The sequence below is a fragment of the Ornithodoros turicata genome, chromosome 6 (assembly GCF_037126465.1).
Source record: "Ornithodoros turicata isolate Travis chromosome 6, ASM3712646v1, whole genome shotgun sequence".
Lineage (NCBI taxonomy): Eukaryota > Metazoa > Arthropoda > Arachnida > Ixodida > Argasidae > Ornithodoros > Ornithodoros turicata.
In genome coordinates this window covers 21,579,909-21,607,835 of record NC_088206.1, presented here as the reverse complement: position 1 = coordinate 21,607,835, position 27,927 = coordinate 21,579,909, and the positions used below count along the sequence as shown (strand labels likewise).

The 27,927-nt window shown below is 46.3% G+C and overlaps 1 protein-coding gene across 4 annotated transcripts in view; it reads left to right on the top strand.

Moving 5' to 3' along the window:
* Positions 1–27,927, top strand: part of LOC135396408 (tyrosine-protein phosphatase 99A-like) — a 187,803-nt gene that overhangs the window by 109,136 nt on the left and 50,740 nt on the right. For all 4 annotated transcript variants that reach the window (XM_064627370.1, XM_064627368.1, XM_064627367.1 and 1 more), the window contains one exon: positions 17,777–17,900. In XM_064627370.1, coding sequence (XP_064483440.1) covers positions 17,777–17,900 — 124 coding nt within the window. The remainder of the gene's footprint in view (positions 1–17,776; positions 17,901–27,927) is intronic.

Below are 27,927 nucleotides of genomic sequence, written 5' to 3'. Positions count from 1 at the left end.
ATCCGAGATTCATCCGTTGCGTCGTTTGCGATTTATGAGCGAAAGTAGCCACAATTTACGTTTTCGCTCTCCCTCTCAAGAAGGGCGGCAATGCGGAGCGGGCTCTCATTGGTCTCCTCAAACCTCCTCAAATCACCTAGCCATTTTTAATGCCAATTCAGGCATCACTCTCAAGCGCATGTTGCATTCCTGTAGCGTTTAATTTGTTCGCATGAATTAGATTGTTTGTTTGCATTTTTAAATTTGTATTTCTGTCATCTTCTTTATGTATGGTGCACCGCTATCAAAGGCCTAACAGCTGTTTGTGTGCACTCACTGTGGAAATAAATAAATAAACTATTTGTCCAATCATCGCCGGAGATCGTTTGAGTAGACCTATCGGAGGCCTGTCCTCGTTGTCGCGCTCCTTAAGAAGCAGGGAGAACGTGTACATTGTTGCCTTTTTCTGTCACAGAAAACGAACGACGCAACGGACGAATCTCGTTCCTTCAAGTTCCTCAAGTTTCCCAAAAATGCATTTCTACGTGTTGTGAATTTAAAATTTACACATCGAACCCTCTTGTTCAGGCAGTGTTTGATTGTACGGTCGGTTTCCTGATCAGCAGATGGAATAGGGACAAATAGTAATGCAGTGACATTTTAACATCTGGGAACATCCGGTTTTCACGTCAAACTCACAACTCCATTTCATCCTCATTTGTTTCGCTTGTATTCGATCGTTCGTGTTGTAGGGTTTGAGTGACCACGTTAAAGACAAGGGTTGCGGTGTTGCCATTCCGGAGTTGGAATGATTCCGAAATGATTTCAGGTTTATCAGAGCTCGGAATGGAATTGGAATGGAATGGCGGAAACTGACCTGGGAATGGGATTAGGCATTTTTTCGCAGGAACGGAATTGGAAGAGAATTCGCTGCGAGATCGACCTATAGGGGGCGACACTGTCATCGTTCTAGTATGGATAACACTTGGGCCGATATTCGGAGTTGATTGTTCTTTTCCGTAATTCTTGTCTATATTCACTTGCGCCGCGATGGTACGATACTGTTCGTTTCCCCAATGCTCCACTTACTGCACTGAGCGCGTGATAAACGTGTAAAAGCAGACGACGCGTCCACACTGTGGTAGTCCTCCGAGCGATGCTCCGGTGGTAGTTTCGGTTTCTGCCCTCGCGCCCTTTGCATACACGCACCGCCCTTGCACACGGTCAAGAGCGAAATAACCTTGTCTTTGTGCTTTTTCCGTGCTGGGTAACGTCAATGTCCTCTATCACCAGTACGGTTACCGGTCACTTTTTCTTTTATGATAGAATTAAAGGAATGGAATGGGGCTGCCCGGCATTCCAGGAGTGGGAATTGACCATACCTTTTCATTCCGAGGAACTGAAAGGAATCGAATTATCCCAAATCATTCCTCGGAATGGAATTGGAATGGAATGGGTGACCCCATTCCGCAACCCTCATAATGACCACTCCTTTTACCGCCTTTAAAGGATGCGAAAGCTGGAAGCTAAGCCAGAGCTGGGACTTCGTCCACGGATTCCATGTCTAGGATATTTCTGGTGCTCCCTGCATCCTCATTTATCCAGCTAATCGGGACCAATCACTTTATATCAGGGTCACTCCGTTTCTTCTTTTTCCTACCCATAACCAAAAGCTGACAGAAACCATTTATCCCTTAGTTTACGGCGCATGGGTGGGCACCCTTTGTCGGTTAGCGCACAGTCCCCGGGGTTGGTGCACGCTGAAGGAAGAAGTTGTTAAGTGGGGTCCTTCCGAATTGTAGCGTAGTTTCTAAATGCAGTAGAAGAGGGTGGTAATGGGTGGGGAACAAATGGAATTTCGCAAAATCCAATTTATTTTTGTCGCAACTTTCAAGGGCCCCGTAGTCGGACTCTGCCTAAAAATTGACAAGAGTAAGGAGGACACGTATGATGAAAAACGGCCATTCCTTCGACATATATGCGTGGCATTCATAGCATTAGTCACGTCTAGAACATTCTTATCTTACCGCTCCGAAATGTGTATGGGGAAAACAACAAAAAGATATGCTAAGCCAGGATAACCAGAGAAGGCTATTTCGCTTAAATTCGTAAAAATTCAACTCGCTATTCTTGAATATTCGTAGCAATCGATTCAGTGTGCTTTCTTCTATAGTGCTCTGCCACGCTTGCCTTATAATGAATACATAATATTGTTGCCGGTAGGTGAGTTGGATGCTCCATACCCTAAATCGACAGTTTCTCCAAAATGCAGCTGCGTCATACCGTCATACCTGAATTCGTTTGAACACGATGGCAATGACGAAGGAAAAAGGAAGGACTTCCTTCTTTAACCATTCATTTGAACATGTAAGTGGCGTGAAAGGTGGTGGGGTTTTTACTTCGAAGTAACATTGTTCTGCTCTGTCTCTGATTAGCCTCAATTTATTGTTATTCTTCGTAGCAGCAACGTTAGAAAGGTTAAGGAATCGGGCTGTTTGGTCTGATATATTAAAATCGCATATCGCATAAAAATCACATATTAGGATCGCAAAAACAGCAAAGTACAGAGATTACACCGGATGCAAGAGGTGCGAAACACGGCGCTTTTGGCGTTTATTCCGCCGCGTACCTTATACAGGGTGTCCCAGAAAACGTGTCATTGAATTATAATAAAAAAACTACAGCACCTAGAGTCATGCGGTCAATGGCATTTGGTCTTACTGGGTTTTTGCCACCTCCTCATGTGAATGTCGTGTAACGTAAGTTTAATTATGTTAATTTTTGCGAGCTTAAGTCGGAAATTTGCCTAGTAAAGATCACTTTTTTACCCCACCAATGTGAAGAGCGTGTCTAATTTAGTGAAATTCATGATAATTCACAGTGATATTCACGAGCTATCCCATCGGAAAAAATAGCCGAATATCATGCTTTTCGGAGCACCGGACCATAGCGCGCGATGACTTTTTGAGCGCAATCTCTCTCAGTGCGACGAAAGGAGGTTCCGAAGCCAGCCCACAGAGTGATAGTAGAAAAAGTAAGTTCCTAAAATTGGGAGAGGGAAAGCATTATCCCAGCGAAAGTCGTACGTGATAAGCCGTGCCTGTTTTATCTCTTTCTGCGATATCGGGGAGGGCTGGGTTCAAACCTCCTTTCGTCGGAGTGACAAAGATTGCGCTGAAAAATTCATCGTGCGCTATTCTGTGCGAACTCCGTAGAGCATGATGTTCGGCTATTTTTTCCGATGGGATAGCTCCTGAATATCCCTGTCAATTATCTTTAATTTCGCTAAATTACACACGCTCTTCACATTGGTGGGGTAAAAAAGTGACCTTTACTAGGCAAATTTCCGACTTAAGCTCTCAAAAATTTACATAATTAAACTTACGTTACACGGCATTCACATGAGGAGGTGGCAAAAACCCAGTAAGAACAAATGCCATTGACCGCATCGCTCTAGGTGGTGTAGTTTCTTTATTATAATTCAATGACACGTTTTCTGGGACACCCTGTATACTCCGTGATCGATACGTTCAACCTAACAGTTGTACGCAACCGCGTGCAAGCTAAGTGGTATAAACGTGATAATAAAAACAGGAAAGGAAGACGCTGGAATTGTACACAGGGGCAAGCAAAACAACCTGCCGGTGAGGCAGAAATAGGAGAGTTCTCAAAATTACATATCCACCCCCCCCCCCCATAAAGAGAAATACCAACAAGTTTTTAAAAAGAACTGTAATGATAATAAACTATATATTAAGATGACAGGCACTGGACAGAAAAGAGGGGGAAATCATTTTGCAAAAACAAAACAGAGAAATTCATGAGGAGAAGAAAGTACGAATGAAAAAAAAAAAAAAAACTCATCAAAACGCGATCTCCGCCAACATACAGTGTCATTATCTAAAGGACGTTTCGGCTCTTCCCTGAGGACCTTCCTACCCACCCGCCACAAATACAATAGGACACACTCCCTTTTCATGTTTTTCTTTTTTCTCCTTTTTTTTTTTTTCTGTCTCTCCCTGTCAGGAAAATTGGGTGGGGGTAGGGGAGGACGTTGATCAAAGCAAGCGTGACGCTTTTAACCACCAGCGCGCTAAACTAGGCAGTGACAACCGATCCGCCAGAGTCACGCTATCTCACGTGACTGGGCGGAATGACGTCATCATGGCTGCACGCGCGTGTAGTGGCGCACGCGGGGCGGTGCACGCACGTGAACGCGGGCTATTGCATTTCGCCTGAGGCTGGTACAGAAAAAAGAAAGAGGAGGTTGGGGAGGTGAAGACGAATGGCAGGGGGAATGAAAAGCCTCTTTGATGTGAGGTTAGAAATTACATTGAGGGTGCAGCTGGTATTAAAAAGAAGGGTATTGGTGCTTTCAAGTACACTAAAGTCTGTTTTGTAAACTTTGTGTGTGCTTACTGGGGCGGCATCACCCTTTGCCAGTGTACCGGGAAGTACTTCAACTCGCACACGTTTCTTTTATAACTTCCGACCCCTGCTGGTTTCTATTTTGTGCTCTGTACGTGAGCACTTGTATTTGCTTAGTCATTGCTGCCGCCATGTTGATCGTGTCCTACGTCACGAGAAAACTACAATCATGAGCAGACCTATGAAAATTACTTTTCAGAAATATTTCAATAACAATTACGTGCTTATAAAATTGCTAATTCAATTGGCTGGCAATTACAATATCATACTTGGGATACCTAATTAAGTACAATGCTAAATCATATAACATAATTACAACTGCAGTTACTCTGAAAAATTAATTGTGTTTCACCGAGTTACGTTCGTTTGAATGTATGATTTTGCGAGTCTCCACTTGAAATCCTTCGCTGGCGGACGCGCCGCCAAGCGGCCGCAACGTGAAACGCGTAGCGCCCATCTCGAAGTCTACACCCATTGTGATGTTGCTCACCCTACTACACGAAGCAGGTTACGTGCTCCTTCTTGACGTCTTCCGGATGTGTAGCGAAAGCGAATCTCCTTTCTATTCGAACATGTCCCTCATCGCAGATATTGCTCTCTACTCGCTACTCGCGTTGTGACCACAATAATCTTGTCTTCCGTGAAAATCGCGGGCATCTTGAAAATGGTTCAAGTTTTCAAATGAAGTTGAAGCCGAACATGCAATGTAATTTCAAAAGTAATTAAAGTACACTTACGTGACAACGGAAGCAATCTTGGAGGTCATTAATTACAAGTGAGAAAATGATAAAAGCACAGAAACTACCGTTTATTATCGTACACGCTCTCATGCAGTGGACTGCATTTCATCAGGTACCACGAAATACAGTCCACTGCATGAAAGCTTGTACGATAGTAGCTCCAGCTCTCTTATCTTTTCATCAGTTGTGCTGACCGTACCTGACTCAAACTTTGGACATTCGCCGATTGGCAGGAATGAATTACTGAGAATGTAGCTAGTTCCAGTATTTGGCGACTTACTGGTTTGATCATGAGCGATCGGTTCATTGGGACTAATTTTGTGTACCTGAAATCACAACAACTCGTTTTTACCTTCTCTCGCGGAGGAACTTGACCACATGTCACGCCGAACGCCAATCAGAGGCTCATTGCACAGAACTATACGTTCATCGTCTTAACTAGTGCAAAGCGCCGGGTGTACGCCTTTCTGTGACAATTAAGATAACTGCATAAGTGTCCCAAAAAGGCGTACGCCTCCTGTTCCCAACAAATCAGAGGCGAGAATGATGTCATTCTGGATGGTGGTTGGCTAGGAGCGTGCTATGCAGTGAAGCTCATTTTTAAGAATATAGTATACACTCTAAAAACTGAACTTCACCGCATAGCATTCTCTGCGCCAACCATTGACACGAATGATAGAGTTATATCGTTTCTTATTCGATGTGAGAGGGAGGTGCACGCCTTTCTGTGTCAGTTTGGATACATGGTAATTGACACAAAAAGGCGTACGCCTCTCTCTCTCCTCGAATCAGAAGTGTTAACCCTATCATGTGTGGAGGCAGATGTCGTCCGCGTATACGCGGATGACATCTGCCTCCGCATCGTGGGAACGGACAAGGAGAAAGTTCGCGACACAGCTGATATTGCCTTGAAGGATATGGAGGACATGGATATGGAGGATATGGAGCACTGCTTGCGAGAGGGCTGGGAGCGTCGCCAGAGAAGTCAAAATGCATGGTCTACATTGCCCGTGGAAAGTACGTGGGCAGAGACTTCCCAAGCCTCAGCATTAACAACACTCCCATCCCAAGATGCGCGTCATGTAAATATCTTGGTGTCACCATCGATAGCACACTACGCTGGTCTAAGCAAGTGAACGCGACTATCTGCAAGGGAAAGAAAACGCTCAACCTGCTTCGCAGGATCAGCGTAAAATTATGGGGCTGCAATGCACAGTCATTGCACACCCTTCACAAAGCCCTGATCTTGTCACGCATTCTCTACGTGGCGCCATACGTAGTCCTCGCGCCTACACAATGGCAGGCCCTTGAGCGCCTCCATCGCGCCGGAATAAGAACTGCGCTTGGTCTCCCAACCTTCTCTAGCGTCACCCAAACGTACCTGGAAGCTAAGGAAAAGCCTGTTAGTGTCCACTCTGAGCTCAAAGGACTCCAGTTTCTGGATAATGCATCAACATCTATCAACAAGCATTCCCTCTTCACCGACCTCGAACAAAGGACACAAACATCCCTAGGACGCCTGGCTAGTGCCACCAGCTCTCTAGCCAACAGGGGGGCTCTTCCTCGGCTCCCAGCTAGTCCACCTACGCCGGCGTGGCGGGAGTTCGTGCCCGCAACAACGCTTCACATCCCGGGTCTACGGAAGAAGAGCGGGTCCAGCCCCCTGGTGGCCAGGTTAGCGCCCTGGCCCGTAGTGAACGATCGCCTCAACATCCTGCTAGGTTACCTTCGGTGCCATGGCGGGAGTTTGTACCGGGTGTAACGCTCTACGTTCCGGGTATTCATAAAAAGAGGGAATGTAGCCCCCTGGTTGCTAGAACGGCGGCTGAGATCCTCATAGCTGACATCTACCACTCACACACTCTAGTATTCACTGATGGCTCTATTGACGACCGCACCAAAAGTGCTACTTGTGCCTTCCACATCCCATCAGTGAATGTGGCCTGGCAAGGGAGATCATCGCGTTACCGATATCCTCCACGACTGCTGAACTCCTGGCTCTCCTGCATGCAGCTGCTGCGGTCCAGGTGCGAGGGTTCACCAGTGCAGTCCTACTCACAGACTCCAGAAGCGCTCTATGGGACGTGATGAACCCCATGTGTGACAACATCTTAGCGCGAAGCATCAGAAGATCGTGCGCTCATCATAAACAAACCGGAGGTGATATCGTCTTCCAATGGATCCCGTCCCGTCGGTGTCGGCGGCAACGAAAGGGCGGACCAGCTGGCGTCCTCGGCACACCTGGCCTGCAGCAATATTTTGCCAACTCCGGACGACACCGACAGGCAAATGGCCGTTCAGCAGCTTGTTGAACTACGCCACCCTGGGATACGGGACATCATGCACCATCATCGCCCTCTTCTTCCCACGAAAAACCTTCCTCGAAGCATACAGACCATGCTCCATCGGCTCCGCACTGGGTGTGCGTTCACCAACTCCCAGCTATTCAAGATCAGCTCTAGGGGTGACGCCTGCTGTGGCCACTGTCAACAACCCGAAAGCACATCTTGCGAGACTGCCGAGCATACCATTCTGCGCGCGAAGCACATCTCCCTCGCTCCACCTCGGGCACGCTAGCGGACATCCTCTACCCCGCTGGTTCTTCTGCCGAACGTTCCGCCAAAGCAAGAAACCTCATTCCCTTTCTGCAGAAGGCAGGCCTTGCTCAACGACCCATCTAATACTTTGCTCTCCCCGACGAACTTGTGCACCCTCACTACATCCCCATCCTTCATCCTCCTCTATCCTCCATCCGTCCGTCCTTTCTTTGTTTTGTGTTCTATTTTTCTTTTTTTGGCTATGTCGTGACGACGCCCACTTCTGTGTGGCCAACAACGGCGAGCCTATACTGCCATTACCCCCCCTCCCCCCCCCGCTGCGCGAATATTCACCTTTTTTTTTACATTGAAGCGAAAAGTTGCATATTCTATTCCAATTCCGGATTCGGTATCCGAATTTTGAACCGAAGCAATGTCTCTTCTAAATCGAATATATGTGAAGCTGCACTCGTAAGCCCCAAAACACCAGAGGAGAGGGCATAAAACAAAGTGAGTTCATATGAAGATCCATATACACATATCACGTGTATATACAGTGTATATCCGTAAAATGCTTTATGTGTGTTCGGGTCACTTATCCAACTATGTATTCGCATCGTATTTGCTTCCGATACATAACTGCCCGTTTCGTATTCGCGTCGGTTTCAAAATTACTATTCGCATAGCCCTTTACAACACGAAAGTATATCCTTTCCGTGGGCCTTCCGTTACATATCGAAAGCAAGCGCGGAAGTGTTGTTTGCAAGTTCGCGTATCCCCCACTAAGAAAATGCGCCAACGTGATTTATGGATCTCGCCAAAGATAAATCTCCGAACAGAGAGGAACGGATGGATTTTGCCACAACACGGCCTTTTCTTTCTTTCTTTTTTTTTTTTTTTTTAAGAGTGTTGTATACACGTAGGCTCTGCTCTGACGGCTGGGAAATGAATACATGAAGACGTCAACCAAAGTTTATTTAAGCTATCGAAGAGGCTAAATGGAAAAGCGTGCCAAAGGAGAGGCATTTTTGTGTGCAAGACGCGGTCAATGTCAACTCATTGTGTTCGGGTCTTTGTAAGCGAATAAAAGAAGTTTGATTTATGACAACGACACTTCAGTCTTCGGGCGTGTTATCCTGCCGTTATCGGTGAAGACGTGGGAGGAGAAGCGTTTACTCTATTTACTCGCACGATTAACGCACCTCCTCTACGGCCATAGTGTGCCCTTTAGGAATCCGCCCTGTACACTGGACTAAATGGGATGGGTGTCCTTTTCTATCCACCTATATCGTATCGTTACTAATTCCGTATTGCTACACTCTAATCCCAGTGACGGATAGCTGCCGTTTGATCAATTGGCCTTTTTTTTTAATGTGTCAGATGACTTCAAGAGGCCCGCGATGCCTGCGAAAGCTGCAGGTGTTGTGCCCCCTGAAACAACTGGTACGACATCCCTGCTGACGCCTGGAGCCACAGTACGCCGGACGCGTGTATTGAAGGGTTACTCGTATCCCTAATACGCGTGACACGTTGTGCCTCTCGAGTTTCCTAACAGAAAAATGACATCCAGGTTTGGGAAAACCAACGAAAAAGAAAGGAAGAAAATGCACTAAGAACATCGAACTTGAAACACTAAATTTATTGGCGTGCACATACCTTTAAATTGTATCCAGTACATCATCGTTTGCCGAATGGAAAGCATACACGGTTCACTAATCCCAACACTCTCATATGGAGCACACGTTGCACGGACACACAACCCATCCGATGCACCAGGCAGGCAGTCCTCCAAACATCGAACACACAATCCTCGAAACTTCGAACACGCTGGCACTGCAGAGCTCAATCAAGATCATTCTTAGTAACGAACACGACAGTTCCTCAAACGAAATGGCCGACGAACAATTGTCCAAGCAAGTGGCACCAGACACGCTTCGATGTGAGAAGCAGTTGCAATTTTGCACACGTATGCGTGACTGTTGAGACAGGAAACAACCTGCAAAGAAACCGAAGTAAATATCACGCTGGTATTGTTCCAACGTGAATGATGGAAGAGTACACCATTTTGTAACTCACGTCTTTGCAATCGATACAGTCCCACGGTTACCTATAATGAAAGAATACAATTAGCCTCACTTGTAATGTACAGGGTGTATGCTATAAAAGGTCAGTCACATTTTCGTGCAAGAAGTGATACCTCCTTGATGCTATATACCTCTATCACGAAAAGACTTCCTCTGCCTCAAAGTGAATAATTTATGCTAGAGGAACCTACGGAACGATTGCGGTTACCTAGCACTGTGTAACAAAATAAATACGACCATGCAAACTTTCACCTCCATCCATCGGTATTGCGCATAGGAAACACATGAAGACGAAAGTTTCCGTGGCCGTGTTTATTTTTGTTACGCAGTGAATGGTAACCACAATTTTTTCGTAGGTTTCTCTGCATAAGTGATTCACTGTATGGCAGCACAAGTCCGTCTCTCAAATATATAAAGTGTCACGCACGACCTACTAGATTATAACGACCGTGTCAGGCGCACCCCTCCTATGCGCCGCATTTTTGGAAGGTAGCGGTGGCGCTTCTAATCGTCCCAGTTATTGCTTCCTCAACTTCTACAATACTTTGTACTTCAGCTTACCTTAGTATTTCTGTACAAGCGGTAGACGTTCCACCGATGTTTCATTCTGAGGTTGATTATCATCATCATTCTACGCGTTTTCATAGGGGCTGTCGCTGTCGTCTGCTACGGTGGTCGTACGGTGGTGGTGATAGGGCTTGCCGTTGTCGGCCTCACGTATGTGGGCAACGTCACGACTGACGCCCTGGGGGAATGTGCGTCCTGGGCCGACTTCTAAGGGAACTGTGCCGACATATGTCTGAAAGCGTCTGAGGAAAACCCAGGAAAAACCCCAGACAGCACAGCCGGCACCGGGATTCGAACCCGGGTACCTCCCAGTCTCGACGTGACATGGCCAGCACGCTAACCACTGAGCCACGGGAGCTGGTGGTCGTACCACGGTGGTCGTACACACGCTTCTGCGCGTTCAGAATTCAAATTTCCATCGTCCAATCGTGTTGTGCCGATCAGTAGCGCCCCTGGCGGATCGTGCGGACAGGCTCCTCATAGGGTTTTCTGATTGTGACATGGTCGTTATAATCTATATAGTAGGTCGTGGTGTCACGCGCGAAAATGTCACTGACCTTTTATAGGTGGCGTGCATATGACGTCACACCATAGCTTTACCCGTGCTTTTTCCCTCTTTCTGGTGAACCGGCACACCCTGCCTATACGCGTGCTTCTTTTCACTCTTTCGGGTGATCCAGCTTACGCAAATGCACCCCACCTATAGCATACACCCTGTACATCGTCGCTTCACCCATGTAGCCGATCCTCTCCACCTGCCATTTGCAATGCGTCCACCGTCTGCAACAGAATGTACTTCGATGGTTAAACACAATTTTAACGCAGGCGTCGCACGATGCATCACAGCTAGGTTGACCTACCTTAAGCAAACATTATACCTGTACTGAAAAGCACGGTTGTCATCCTTGTCAAAAGCGAGGTTGCAGCGCAGAGCGCAGGCAACGGGCGAGGAAACAGAGAGGAATGCACTGCGGAAGAATACGCGGTGCCATGCCACTCCTCACCGGCGGAGCGCGGAGCGACGTAGTAGTACGCTCCAACGAAGGCACACATATTCAGCCGGCACACGAGTACACGGCTCATGAGGCACACATATTATTCAGCGGGCACAAAGCCGTTGCATACCGACGTGACGGCTTTGTACCTGCTGAAATTTGTCGATGGGCATCGCTGTGCTTGCTATTTGATAACTGTTACGGCTGTTTCCAGACGGTTACGGCTGTGTACCGGCTGTACTGTCTGAGGGAGCGTTTTTAACCGGTACGTGTCCGTCACAGGATATAGAATGTAGCATTAGTCGTTCTTTTTTTAAAGTTACGTCATTCCCGCTTGACGTAATTATATCGCACTTTCCATGGATAAATCTGGATAAACCACGTGACAAAGTGTCTCGCAAGGCAGCAATGCGACCGGCATGGGTCCACAGAAGAATCCTCACCCTGAAATGTTGCCCCCTTATGTGGCAGAGGGACCAATGAGGACGCTCCACACTCTTAACACAGACCACATAGCACGGTGAAGGCCAACCACAGCACAGAACGATACCTTTATCACTCATGATTTGTGAAAAGCGCGGGGCGTACGCCATTTTGCGACAATTAGCATGACTGCAGAAGTGCCACAAAAGACGTACGCCGCTTTTTTCTTTTTTTTTTACCAATCGGGGTTTAGATCGATGTTATTCGGGATGGTGGTTGCCTATAAGAGCGTCCTATGCGGAGGAGTTCTGTTTTAAGAGTGCACGAGCAATAGGGAAAAGCTGACCTGCTTGCATAGCGTATTGCTAGTGCGGTTCTCACCTGAGTCAGTGAGACCATGAAGGAGAGGTTGTGTAATGGAAATAGATATAGTGAAAGGAACCTCTGGTGGCGCACGACGACGCATTTACGCGATCAGAACCAACAAAACTCTGCGTAGCAAAATAATAGTGACGCGAGCTTTGCTCTCCGTCCATTTCAAATGGGATACTGATATCAACATGGCGGTCTCCGGAGGGTTGTGTACGAGTACCGCTATGGGCCGAAATAACAGAAATGAGAACCCATGTGGGACTTCATTTCGGTTTATGCACCGGTGGCACACCTAGCGGTATCTGGATACAATTGTGAGGAGACCCCCATGCTCCATACTACTGTACCCGATACGAATTGCATAGGGAGCAAAGTTTACGTTGCTGTATTCTACAAGTTGTTACGCAGAGTTGGGTTAGCACCATTTTTTCTTGCGCACACCCCATAGTACATAGAAAATACTCGGAAAGAAGGGACCACAAATCATCTATCGTTAAAGTGGCACCCATATAATTTCTGGTTCTAAGCGAAGTAAAGAAAGTCCCAAAGCTCCTCTTCTTTTTGCGCAACGTCCGAACATTAAAAACAGTTTCTTCCCATACACTCAATGAGATCAATATACACCGGTCCCCTTGTTCCGAAACATTTTTCGGGACCGCTGTCACACTGACACAGCGCAAAGCTGAAACCCGTCCGCAATAATTCTCATTTGACACGGATTTAGGGCCCCCTGGTTGCAGCCGCGTCCACATTTAGGCCTGTCAAGCTGCGACCTTATCTCTTTCTCCGCATTCTCCTATTCAGGCCCAACATCCCATACACCTGCGCGCTACCAGCTATTTCGCCTTCACGCCGCTAAGGGCTATAACGGCGTTTGTCGAGCCGCTCAAAAAGATATCCGTGCGGAAACGCGGTTTTTCGGCGGACACGGCGAGTGATATATTCACCATGAAAGGTGCTACCACAGTATAAGGGAAAGTCTGCACCGCCCATAATAGGAAAAAGGTATAGAGGTAGATCGAAAATGATAAGGGCGGGTTTCAGTTCTGTAGCTGATCGATACCGTGTCCACTTTGTGCTTAAAGGCGCAGCTGAGATATTGGATAGCTGGGGGTGTGCAGAGAGAAAGGGAACAGTGCAGTGTTCACGACGGAGACAAAATAAAGAGAGGAATGAGAAAAATGCGTTTTTTAAAGAGTGCGCGTAAAGTTTATCTGTAAAAAAAAAACTTGGTCGTGTGACATTGGACGCTTTTGCTTCTGAACACTCTGAGACTTCTCAACGTACGAAACTTTTGGACACGACATTTTGAATTCACTAATAACTCTCAATTGAGGCCCCACCTACACTGTTAAAACCGAACTTCACCACATAGCACGCTCCAAGCCAACCATCATTCCGAATGATATCATTCTGTGTTGTTATTTGCTGATAATGGGAGGAGGTGCCTCTAGGACACATTATGCATGTCCCAGATAGGCTCCTCCCCCTGTTTTGAACGAGTCATTACGCAGAATGATATCATTCGGAATGGTGGTTGGCTAGGAGCGTGCTATGTGGTGAAGTTCTATTTTACTTGGATACTGCTTGCTCCACGGAGGCGAATATCCGCGTGGATCCGCGCGCGCACACACCTCTAACCATACTCGACTCGCCACGTAATACTCCGAGTTAATATTAATGAGCTATATATCAGTTTAAAAAGTGAGTTTCTTTTTTTTTTTTTTTAATAACGAACATCCAAGTAAGGCAAGTAGGCTCACGAGACCACACTTTGCGACTAAGCTTTTACCACGAGAAGGAAGTTTCATTTTATTGCGAGAGACGGCCTCCTTATATTCGCACCTCTACGCTCTGCCGACAGTGAAGCGTGGTGTACTCGATCGTAAATAACGATAATGATAATAAACGGCGGAAAAGATGCCCAACTCGCGGATAGCCACTGCAGAGACTGCGCCGTTTACGACGAAAGAAGCGTAATTGCAGATGTAAGAGTTCCCCAAGTGCTTGCAAGCGACCCAAGCGGGCGTGGTCATCCCACCCTCCTCCATCGACCTACCTGGCAATTAAAAAAAGAGGATCCCTCTTTACCGAAGCGCTCAACGATGTAGTGATTCTAAGTCTTCGTAGTCAAACAAAAGATGTTCTCGATTTGGGCCCGGCCATAATTCCTTAAAAGATGCACCTCCCCTTCTCCCGTTCACAGATGACGTGCCAGAACACAAAAGCACCTGGCTGCTTTTTCGCACTTGTTTGTTTGTTTGTATGTTTTTTCTCCATTTGCGGTGCACGTTTTCCCACTGGGTCGGGCAGCTGCCTCTAATTGATGGCATCTCGTCTGCAAGATCCTTCTTTTTCTAATTAATTCATTCGCTCATTTTCCTTTTTTTCGTTTTCGCTCCGCCGAGAAATACGTGTTATGCTGTTTCGTGCCTATGATGTCGATGTTTTGCAGCAAATATAAATACGTGTGTCACCTCAGGACGTGCGCTTAAATTTATGCGCGGAATGAAGGTGGGTAGCTATGGTGTAGCGTTCCACCCCTAGAGTGGAAAACCTCCCCATTTCATCATCAGAATATATCTGTTATTGTTGTTATATCAGTTGAAGGAACTAGACCTCTACCCGAGAAACGTCATTATGACGCTGGTAGACAGACTGAAACCGAAACAGATCGGAAGGGGAGGGCTAGGTTCTACGAATGGGCACTTGTTCGCTGCCTCCTATTGAAAGAAAAGTAGGACCGAAGGTCGCGTCCCTTTCAGGGACCATCGTAATCCCCTCAAGATCCTGGCTTTCGGGGGCGACCTTGTTCGCCTCTAGCTTTGAGCGTAGTTCAACTCTACCAAATTGGTGGCGCTGTCGAACACTATGACATCATTTGTTTACAAACAGGGAGAGGTCTATTAGTTGTGAAAACAAACGAAGGAATCGGTCTATCCGAGAGATGAAGGACCCGTGGCCTCGCCGAGATTGGGAGTGAGACGGGTGTTTTCTCTGGATTTTTTTCTCAGACGCTTTAATGCGGCACAGTTACCTGTCAAGTCGGCCCACGACGCACGGTTCCCCCGAGCAGTCACACCGGAAGGCAGATCGCTTGGCAATTTCACACAACCAACGAGCGGAGGTTCGGGACTGCACTCTTAGAACGCATACGGAACTGTATACTGTTGAAAGAACGCTCCAACCATTGTTCCGAATGGTATCATTCTGTCTCCTGATCGGTTGAAAACAGGAGGAGGCGCCTATTTTGGAAACGCATAATTTGTCCAAAATGGGCGTCTCCTCCCACACACATAACAAGCTGAAGGCCAACCATTGAACACAACAGACCATTATTAATCCTGATTTGTGGAAAGCGCAACGCGCACGCCTTTTTATTTAATATAACTGCATAAGTGTCACAAATAGGAGCCGCGTTTCCAACAAATCGGAGGAGAGAGGGAAGTCATTCGGGATGATGATTGGCTAGGAGCGTGTTATGCGGTCAAGTTCTGTTTTATCCTGTTGTTCTTTTTGACTGTTTTAAGAGTGTACCCACGATCCCATCATCGTATACATGAACCGAGAAAAGGAAATTCGTGTCCATGTGCACGAGATTATCCACGAGATATCGGCGCTGTTGAGGTTGCTTCGGATCGTTGGCTAACGTCATTCTCGTATTATCCTTCCATATAGATCAGTCAACAGTACGCGCTGTGTATGTAGCAGCCGGCTGGGAACCGCAGTGCCGTTGCCCTACTTGGGATCTAATCGATACCTGTGTGCTCCGTCAAAGACACGTCCTCTGCAAGAGGCTCTATTTTTACTCTCGACCGCGGTTCGATACGGCCACGCTAGTGCTCGTATTCCATTTTCCCTAACAGTTCCGCCGACGTCCCAGAGAACAATGACGTCTAGAATCTGATGTACGGACAGCGCACCCAGAGGAAAGATAACAAGACCGGTGATGCTGTGCTTATCTGTGGTCTACATAAAGGAACCACACATGGGAACAACCAACTTGAATCTTTCACGTTTCACTGCAGTTGTTTTCGGCTTGGGAAGTGGTTCGGAAACCTTATCGTAGAACGTCCTAACGGGTGCAGACCTGTAATGTTACGTGATACAATTAATATATTTTTGCACTCGATCCTAGGCCTTGTAGGCATTTTGAACTACGACGTGGCGGTACACTGCTGACCACGAGATGTGCCGACACCCAGGCCGTGTAGTTGAGGTCGTATTGTGAGCCAAAGAGCGCGTGTGTGTATGTTTGCCGCACGCTTCCAAATTCTTGAAGAAAACACAAATTTTGCAAATTTCGACTTATTATTGGGTGAGGCGCGTGAAAAAATGTATGTATATCATAGGAGGTTTGTGAACCTACTAAAGACCAGCAGGACACAGCATTTGAAGTGGGTTCTGCTCTCGGGTTGGTCAGGCAGTGATGGTGGTGGTGATGTGTGCGGCAGTCTTCGAACCTCACTGAGTCCTAGTGTGCTTTCTGGAACGTGATTTGCCACTCACGCTGATCACTATAAAAAAGACGCCTCCTTCAACATGCTGAGATAATACCTTTTGAGCATTCGTGCTTGACTTTCCTCTCTCGGGGTTTCCTCACTTTAAACGGCGTCTGCAAGTGGGCTAGCTGACCTGATCGCGTGTTTTACGGTGTACCCACGAGATTTTTGTAGTTTTTTTCTTTCTTACCGATATTCGCCTAGTAAATATTTTTTACAATGTCCGTCTGTAAAATGGTAAGCAAAAATCACAGGACGGTTACGATTGTATAAGACGAACTTCAGCGACAGCACCGTCGGCATTAGGCCGCCATTTTACCCGTCCAATTCTAGTCGAAGCAGTGCATGACAAGTTAACGGCAGCGCTGTGAGATCATTCTTGAAGCACCAAGCGATCGCACACCGAGCAACTGTATACCTAAATGTGTTCTCCCTGAATTGCCTAGTGAAGCCCCTCCGGCTGCCTCTGACGCCTCTTTGCCCCAGCTTCGGCGGCACGCACTGCAGGATCTTCGTGTCCATGTTATTTTGCCTCAGCTTCCGCGGCACGCACGTTGGGATCCTGAAGCCGCGCTCTTTTCTTTGCGGCCTCGGCTGCACGACGAGCTGGGTCTTCGCGAGCTCTGCGTTTCCGTTCGCGCCTTCTCGGCCCGCCACAAAGCTTGTGTGTCAGCAGGGCCCGGTCATAGCGTCTGAAGCAGAATCACTAGGCCCGATTTCACCCACGCTGATTAGCATTTGAACCGAGATCAACGGTCCCTTTACTTGAATTTAATGCTTTATTCTGCGTCACTAAAGGGAGTTATTGTCACTGAAACATTCATCACGTCACCAACTAACATTTGTAAACAAGACTTAATTCCAAATTTTAGCAGCCCTTGAACTCGGTTCAAAGTTCACCAGCGTTGGTGAAACCGGGCCTAGGGGTGTTTGTTTACCCAAGCGCAATGCTAACATTGTTCTCGTCGTCGTCGTCACTAATACTGTGTTCGCTTTTCCTTCCGCAAACGACGCCGACGCTGCGATCTCGGGAAACGAGGCACTAACAGCTGTCGCTGTAAAATTGTTACAGTGTGAGCCTGCCACGTTAATTATTTGTGAGTACTGCCGAAAAGAGCACATGGTATATGCTTTCTTCTTTTCTTTCAGATGTCCCGGAGCCTCCTGGCATTCCTATTCTGGTGGGCTTCACATCTCGTTCCGTCGATCTCTCTTGGACATCCAGTTCCAACACCCATCACAGCCCCATCCAACATTATATCATACACATAAAGTGAGTACACCTTTCTCCTCGTCTCATCATAGGTAGTGGTACATTACGTGTGCGCACACGCAAGAGTATTAGGATTATAAGAGTATTATTATTTTCTACATGTCGGAGTTGGGAAGATATGGACCTTCAGAGGGGCACTAAAGTGAACAAAATTCACCTAGCCGAATGAAAGACGCCGTTACCTTGACAGCAACACAAAGGAACGGGAGTCATCCGTTGCGTCATTCGCGAAAGAACAGTCTGCAATTTACACTTTCCCTCTCCTTCTCAAGAAGACCGACAATGTGGAGCGCCTCTAATTGGGCTCTGGGAAACGGGTTGTCCAATCATCGCGGGAGATCATTTGAAGAGACCAATCAAATGACTCATCGCGTTGTCGGGCTTCTTGAGAAGGAGGGAAAGAGTACATTTCGCTCACGAACGATGCAATGCATGACTACCGTTCATTTTGTGTTGGTGTCAAGGTAACGGCGTCTTTCATTTCGCAAGGAGAATTTTTTGCAGTTTTGTGCCCCTTTAAACATACGACTGCGAAAAGCTTTGACGTCAGCGGAGCGAGAGTTACGACCATTCCCATTGGTCCTCGAAAACACGTGACCTCTACCATGCTGCCTGACCGGCGGAGACGCGCCTGCAGTGACGCATTGATGTCAGAACTGTATGAGTTTCGGTATTCGTAATGCCAATTTTCTGCGCGTTTATTACCCCCTTTGCTGTAAAACGTGAAACTGAGGTTCACATCGATGCAAATAATTGTTTTTCACATTTATCCAGCTTAACCAGCTTATCCAGCTTCATTCAGTGCTTTCACACATCAAGCGTCATGGAACAGTTGGTCGCACCAGTGCGACCTAGGTTTCCACTTTTTTTTTTTTTCTACTTCTATTCTATTCCAGCTTAACCTATGGCCAAGTACCCCTTTAACGTTCTTTGGCAGCGGAAAAAATGAATTCCTATCCTTGATTTGAAGTTCGCTCCTGTCACGTTCAGACTTTTGTTTCTGTCATTGCAGCCATTGTGATTCCAAATGACCATGAAAATATCTCCCACAAAAATTAAAACATTTTAAACGGTACAGAACATATACTCATACTACACACATTCTACATATAGAACTCTCACCGACGCCAGAGGTCGGCACCTGCGACCCTCGTCTAAAGCTCAGCTCCTTGTTTGTTCGCTCATGCTTAATTCATTCGCCACACTGAGCATGAGTGAGCATGAATGAGCATGCTCGTGAGTAAGTTTTGCCGAGGAATGTCTGACGCTAACAATATATATGTGAAAACAGCTTACGGCCGGTAATGGAAATTGGATTGCAGGATGCCAATAAGATTAGATCACTTCAAAAGTGCACGAGCGCATAAAATGCGGGCTGATATGTTCTGCATCCTCTGCCACAGAAGAGGGGACGTCACTGAGTTTGAACACGAGGCGACTACTTCTAGAGGAGCAGAATAGGAAGGGAACATAGCCGGAACGCATGGATTATGTTGTTTACACTTCCCAGCTTCCGAGGGAAACCGGTGTCTGGTTGTCTTGTGCCCAGCAGTTACGCTTCAAATACGCTTCAAAATACGACTACCATCGTCGATCCTCGTAATCGTCGTTGGCCCGCTTGAATTCGTCACACGACAAATTCGGCTACTCCCATAAACAGACCCCCCCCCCAAAAAAAAAAAGGCAAAAAAATAGAAAAGAAAAGCCCGCCGCTTTCGCGATAACTATCGGCCGAAGGCCAAATCATCGGTTGACGTAACACACAATGAATCACACGGTCCTAATAGACTGACTCCAACGCTCAGCTCTGAATAAATGTCTGGTCTTGGGATTCCAAACTAGCAGCTTGACTTGACCAGCAGCGAACACCTCCTAGACTGCAGAAGGCCTTGCTCGATGCCTCTTCTTCCTTCTTCGCTGCTTGGGCAAATAAGGTTCCGATGTTGCTCGTTTTTGCTAATGGTCGCAGACGATTTCAACCACAGAAAGCCCGTGGCTACCAGTGGCTTCCCACGCGACTCACGGCGGCTCGTGGTCATGGTTACGGCCGCTGAAACCACCGCTGTGATTGGCGGACTCTTATTTTGAGCGTCGCACCTGCGTTACGTTGATTAGGAAATCAGGCCTTATGTAACCTTGGCAGCGTTGGCTAGATGGACCCCGTTGTCAACCAGCAACCGCACGCGAGTTTCGTCGAACTACAATCGTAGTTCAGCAGATTTACACTTCCTGTTACTGAATCCGCTAGTCGATATTGCTATCGGTTTGATATTCCCTTTTAACGAACCACGCCATTAGCTCCCATCCGTTGTCATCTCCAAAGCAAGAGAGAGAGAGAGAGAGAAATACATGACGATGATGATATGGGGATGAATGCAAAGCAAGAATGGCGCGTTATGCATCTTGTTTTACTCGTGACACACTTTGCTCACATATAATGCAAGTTCGGTCGTGGAAGGCATCTCGGACATAAAATATATATCGGGGGTCGTCCGGTTTCGTCCGCATAACGATTTCCGGAAAACCGAACCAAACAAACTTGCGGGGGGCACATCAAAATTGAGCCTTTGAAGGAAGGGGAGTCAAACAGTACAGAATGCATTGGTGAGATGTGATCCTTTTCCGGATTAATGCGAACACAGCACATACCAGGGACAGAGGACGTTAACACTTTTCCGGATAAGCGAATCAGAATGGCATAGGTCCGGGAAGATTGATCCCCGTACTTGCTGTCCGGATACGGATAACGAATTCCGGATAACCAAGACAAAATCCAATGGTAGTAGGTTAGTTCCCGGTAATGTAGTCCGGATAACGAGTTTTCTGAATATCTGAACTCCGGATAAATGAGACATAAACATACATTCAGGAACTGTCACGCAAAATCAGGGTGTCGAACCGAAACGTTTTTCGTTCCGGTTTTCGTTCCGGTTTTCGTTCCGGTTACATCATAAACGATACGGTACCGGTTCTGCTCCGGAGCAAAAAAATAACGGTTCATACCGGTTTTTAACCAGTTCCGCTTCTGCTGGGAATATTCATCCCCACAAAAAAAATCAATGTTACAAAATGTAAACCCCTTTATTCCGCATACACGGTATTAAAATCAATAGACAGCTGTGAAATTGGTAGCTCCAGGTTACTGTCTGTTCAAATGGGCTTTCTCCTTTATTGAAGCGCATGCTACAAACGGACTTGTTTGTCGGGATGTCATACGTAAAGTATACTTTCTTGCTGGGTTGGAGCGATTGCGTCCCATCCGAATGTCTGTTGCTACTGTCTAGCCAGCAAGCACGCACGAGTACGACGCAAATCGAGGAACACCTTCATTCACAAACGCGCTCGACGGCTCCGTTTTATTTTCTTCGTGTCCTGTCCACAAAAGAGTTGCCACTTTGCGCGGGCTTGCCCTCGCGTATACGTAAATGTATTCAACTTAGCTGCTCTCAAACAAGGGACGCGTTGCGCGACATTACCGATAAAGAAGCCGTTATGCAGCCCCCTTGGGTCGCTGTTTAGTTGAGGAGAGTTTGGGGGAATCAAATTAACGAACACTACGGCACATTGCTATAGAGTCACATGTTACCTCGACGTCTGTGTGCGTGCGCGAACTATAAACCATTACAAAGGGAGCCTAAGGGTCATACTATACCGACATACATTCCACCGTAGCCGTAATTCCATGACATGACTTCAGAGCACACGACGTCTGTTTCATTCGCCTATCCGTAGTCCAAACCGGCGAAGTTTTTTTCTTGGACCGAAAACCTTTAAATATATTTTTCGGTTTCCCTCCTGAGCGAAAAAAACGTATACGGTTTCGATTCCGATCCGGTTCGCACCAAAATAGCGATTTTTTCCGGTTTTCGGTTTCGGTTTTCGGTTCGCTCCGACACCCTGCGCAAAATATTTCCTTTGGGAAGAGACCATTGTTTACAAGAGTGCGCGCAGCAGCGGCTCCTTCTTGCGTGTTGTGACGTCAGACCAACGGAACACTTTTATTGGCTGCCGAGAATAATCTGCCATCGTGGACTGCTCTGCTTCAGACGCTGTACGGGCTATGTCAAGTACGACCAAAAAAAGAAAGACAAAAGAAGGCCTCACTACTGGTCGACTGACGCGACATCACAGACCAATAGCAGAGGGAAGGACCTTTTCTTGACCACGAGATTGAAAAGGTTCTTTTGAGGCACCAGGGCCGCAATCAATAGTATGTGTGCGAAGATGTATATCCCATGGCTTGTAATCCTAATTTCTACTCCGCTTGACATTTCTTCTTCTTCTTCTTTTTTTTACCCCTTCCATGCTCCTTTAAGAGCGCTTCTTACTGCGCAGAGCCTTACTAAAATGCTTCCCAGACAGCTACCTTACAGGCACGTTGTCGTCGCGTAGTCAGAACGCGTTAGGTCATTTGGCGAAATGGAAGAACGTCTCTCATGGCCATTAGAAGCTCCTTTCGCGCATTCCACAGTATAAATAAAAGGCACGGGAGCACTTTTTTAATGAGACGAGAAAAAGTGGGCCCTGTAATGGTCATTTGACTCGCGTGCCGTGATGCGTTTTCTGCAGGCATAGTCTAACTAGCCGTAATGTGGGTAGATATGTATGCTCTGTACATAAAAATTGTGAAGGAGCAAATACAAATGGAGAAGTTACCTCGATAAAGAATGACGAAAGCTTTTTCCGTGATATTTTTGTTTTTTATGGAGGCTCCAGAAATAGAACTGTTCCAGAATGAAGACTGACACACTCAACACGCGAGTTCCACTTGCTCTTACTAAAATTTATACACGAGTAATCTTAGCTGCCATCTTCGCAGGCGACAACTTCTCAGATAACTGAAAGATAATAATGCGATGCCACTCTTATATGATATCTGAGCCAACTGCCGACTTGCTTTCATAGATGCAGTAGTGCGCAAAACGATCCAATGGTGTATCCAAATGATCTATGATCAATAAGTATAGTGATATGTACATACAGGCATCTATATGTGCAAATTCATCATCTCCATCAAGCTTCGTTGAAAACAATAGTCTTTTGTCCACTTTTCTTGTACGATCCTGCTCTTGGTATGGTTTTCCTTCAGATGTTTTAAACTGGCACTAAAGTGCAAAATTTTCTGCTCGCGGAATGAAAGATGCCGTTACCTTGACGACAGCACAAAAGACCTCGGATTTGTCTCCTCAAACGATCTCCCGCGATGATTTGGACCAACGAGAGCCCTTCTTGGGAAGGAGAGGGAAAGTTGTTTCTTTCTCTCATAAATCACGAACGACGCAACGGATGAATCCCGTTCCTTTTCTGTTGGTGTCAAGGGAACGGCATCCTTCATTCCGCGACGAGAAAATTTAACACACTTCAATGCCCAAGAATAACGCAAAAGGTGAGTTAGGTCCGCGATGGCAAATCACTCTAAAAATAAGAACACTGAAGTTTTCTAGCTTTATTTTGTACAAGCTTTCTCGTTGTAGACCACGCTTCGTCAGGTACAAAAAATAATGGAACACTTGTGCGTGTCAGTACTAAGGCGAGTACGGAAGGGGAGGAAAGGGCGACAGGAACAATGAAGGCAAAAAGAAAAACCTATCCCTTTGTCAGGGTCACGGCGTGGATATTCTCGTTGTTATTTTCAGCCACTTCTCACATCCGATCAAAACCAGAATGTGCTTTCCTTTATAGACTATTTACGTTTTTTTCTTTTTGCCTTCCCCCTTCGCTGTTGCCCTTTCCTCCCCTTCCGTACTCACGTGGTCAGAACAGTTGAAATACTCACGTTGTCACCTCGTTATTGTACATAGACACGAACAAGTGTTCCATTATTTTTTATACCTGACGAAGCGTGGTCTACCACGAGAAAGCTTGTACCGAGTATAAATGTAGAAATCGTAAGTGTTCTTATTTTTAGAGCACTTTAGTGCCCTTTGAGAAGTCCGTCCGTGCCGCACTACATTCATACTGTTTGGTTCCTCCTGGCTTTGCCTTCCACTCTGCCGCATCTGTAGAACGCCTCGATTGCTTCGCAAGAAAGTGCAGAACACCAGTCGTCGCATTTCATTAAGTGAACCTCGATTTGTACAGACACATGCTTCCACCCGGAACGCAATGCGAGATGCATCTCCTGTAAAGCGGTCTTCTGCGTAAACTGACATGTCTGACATTTCTTGCGGAAAAGCCAGGAGCCAATCGCGGTTGCGACGTTAACATTGATATTGGGTAACGGAAGCCGCCTCGAAAGAAACATGATTCGAAATGGGCTCAAACATACCATTGCTTTGTTCCGTGTTTCTCTTCTCGGGTGTTCTCTGAATGCCGAGAACTGTACATTTTTCGATGATCTGGAAACTTGAATTGTCTCGAATTGTAAACGGTAAGCTGGTTGAATTTGATCGCGCAAAGCTATTCCCAAAGTTGAAATGAAACGATTGAAAGGATTTTTACGTGATGTGTAGCAACATCGCACATTATGCCCTCAAATGAACGGAGTAGAATTTAAAAAATTCTGTTGCCTTGGTTGTGGCGATTTGCATAATCGTTGTAAAATAACCTTTCATAACAGAATCCATGCAGCTCGTGAATGACAGAGAGGTATATACCCAGAAGTGCAACGGGGCCAGCGTTTACTGTCGTTTCTGGGTATAGTCACGCGATATAATATGCACTTGGCTTTTTCAATTGTTCTTTTTTAAATACGTGCCCGTTTCAACTATGAACAAGCTAAATATCTTTTGACGCAGGTACTCTCTGCTAGGAACTCGTTGCAAGCATGTCCAACAGCCTCTTGGCTGATTGGCTGAGCAGAGCATGCTTCGCGCAAGATGTTAAATAACGCTATGCAGTGTGTTTTTCTTTTTTTTTATCCGCAGCAGACTAGAAAAAGAAAGCTACACTGTAAGAAAAAGGGTGTGAAAAGGCGGTAACTTCTATAGTTACCACCTACACTCTAAAAACAGAGCTTCACCGCATAGCACGCTGCGCGCCAACCATTGCCACGAATGGTAGTGTTATCGCTGGTGATTGGCAGACAGAGGGGGCGTACGCCTTTTTATGGCAATTTAAATATATATTCAAATTGCCACAAAAAAGGCGTACGCTCCCCTCTGTCTTCGAATCAGAAGCGATAACCCTATCATTCGTGGCAATGGTTGGCGAACAGCGTGTTATGCGGCGAAGTTGTGTTTTGAGAGTGTAGGTCAACATAGCGTCTGATAAATGGTGTAAAGGGGTGGTAAAACCAATTATCATATATCCAAATTGCTACAAAAAGGCGTACGCCCCCCTCGCTCACCGGATCAGAAGCGGTTACCCCTATCATTCGTAGGTAGCAGGTAGAACTTTGCGACCATTTAGGCACAACATGTGCGACAACTATTACCTCCTAAAAGGTGTAACTGCTCCACCCTCTTTTCTGAGAGTGTATGAGAGCAGCATGGTTGCTGTAGTTGAGTTCTCTCGAAAAGAGTACGTATAACTGATGCCTAAAGTTAATTAATTAGCTCTTTAATTAGGGGAAAACTTAGACAGGGAGACAAATGGGCCTAAACTGAAACCGGGCGCCATTTCACGTCAGGACATTCCACGGGGCAGGGAGGACGTTCCACGTCAGAGGGTCACGTGCTTTGGAGCGATTGAGATGGTTGGAGTAGGTGCTTATCTCCTGGTCGCTTTGTGGCCTAGATAAGCGGTGCAGACATGCTATCTCACTTTTGCCCGAAAATCTCTAATTAACGAGTTAATTAATGGACTTTATATAATTAGTCGTCCAGCAGCTACGCATGCTCTGTTCGAGACTATCTAACTGTACGTAACCCACCCGCAAAAACGGCATCTCTGCTGCTCTCATCGCTTTTTTATAGAAACTCTGTAACGAATATATATATATAAAGCATCCCGTTAAATGCATATTTTTATCAGCAAGGAACTTAGTAAGCGGCGGGGTTCCCTATAACAGGCTTTCTATTACATCCTTACTGGAGTTTTTTTTTATTATTATTATTATTTTTACTGCGTTGCGGCTTTGTCACTCCATCATCGACTCGGCTATACTTTTCACCTCTGTCGAAACTCGAGGGGAGGAAATGTTAGAAAAATGGCGATGGTATAATGCACGGAACAGGGGTACATGGTTTCCCTCCATGTATGCCGATCCCGTTGCATTGCTGGATCGTCGTGGGGCCCTTCATGCGCTGACCTCCGTCACGTGCACACAGCGTTGATTCTGGGCACATTGCGGTACCGCCTGCCTATTCTACACGGCCTCAGCATATCCGGAGAGCGTGAGCTTCTCAATATTCAGGCCCGAAGCCTCCGCGTCTGTTTGGGAGTTCCTAGAACGACAGAGACCTATTCTGTCCTGGCAGAGGCACGCGAAACACCAGCAGGCGTCATACGAGACGTGGAAACACTCCGGATATATGCGCGGTACCTCACACAGCATCCTTACCATCATCTTCAGCTCATTGATATTGACTGTCCGGACTTTTATCATCGGTATTGCTGTTGACCGCATGAAAGTGCACCTCCCCACCACACCATCAGTGCTTTCCTATGCCCCGCCCATGTGGACTCTTCGCAGGCCTCCTGTATGTGACCACATTCCTGGTCTTCTGAAGAAAAACTCTGTACACTGCTAGAAGAAAAGGTATATAAAAGGTATAAAAAAGGTATAAATAAGGTCTAGAGTACGACATTTATACCTCATCACCACTGTCTATACCCTGTTTAAACCATGTGTAAGGTATAGATCTCTGATTCTATACCTTCCGCGGCAGCTATGGGTATAAAAAAGTACTTCTATGTTACGATTATACCTTCAGCGTTTTGTATACCTTTTCTTCCGCAACATCTGGGATCACATTAATTTGTGACAGCGACTATATCATCTCAGTTAAACAATAAGTTGATTTAAAAACATAGTAAGTAATGCAGTAGCATTCTAATTATATTGGGTAGTGACATCTGGAATCCAATTGTTTGATCCCAAAATAAATAAATTTACACGCCCTCACTTCTTAAGTTGCTTCCCGGGCGAAGGATGGTCTCCACCATGTGTAGCCGCGGCGTGTTGTATATATGTATCTGTTCTCCAGCAAATGCTAACTGCTCCTGGAAATATATTTCCTAATATTTGTTGTTGTTGCTTCTTGGTTTCCAATTTAATGCTCATTGTTACTTAATTTCTTTCCTCTCCGATTCACATCCATGCTTTGTGAGCTTGTGCGCGAGAGTTTCCAGGTATTCTTTTTTTTTTTTTTTTTTTTATCGTTCCTTTGGTCCTTTTTTTTTTCAATATTTGTGGAAAGCTGCGCTGAGAAGCCGCCACTCGGATATGACGCTGAAACACATCGAATATTACCGTTTTCTTCAATTATACCCCCAAGGTCTTCAACATATACCCTCAAGGAGGTATAAATCCCTCAGGTGAGGGAGGTACCCTCAATCTTTATACCCTGAGGTGCAAATAATATACCTTCAGGGAGGTATAAAGATAGTATACCTTGAGGAAGGTATAGCGTTTATACCTCAAAAGGTATGCGCCCTGGGACAAGCCGTTTATACCCCAAAAGGCATAAATTTTTCTAACAGTGTACCTCCCGTTGTTGCTCACCAACTTACACTGGAGCACCTTAATTCAGCGTACTCTCAACGACTCCCTGTGTACACTGATGGATCAGTGTCTCAAGGTGGATCCACTGCAGCCTTTTATATGCCACATGAAAACCTTGAAGTGGCGCACAAGCTCCTCTACGAAACGTCATCTACTGAGTCCGAGCTCTTCGCCATACTGACCGCGTTGAACCACATAGCGGTATCACCGCCAGGCGCTTGGGTTGTGTTCACGGACAGTAAGGCGGCGCTAGAAGGTCTAGCAAATTATTGTTCTAGAACAATCGACGGCCTAGACACCATGATAGTCGCAATATACAACAGACTTCTATCCTTTGGTCATAGCCTGTGTTTCCAATGGGTACCCAGTCACACCGGCCTGCACGGAAACACCCGCGCAGACGCCTTAGCACGTCGGGCA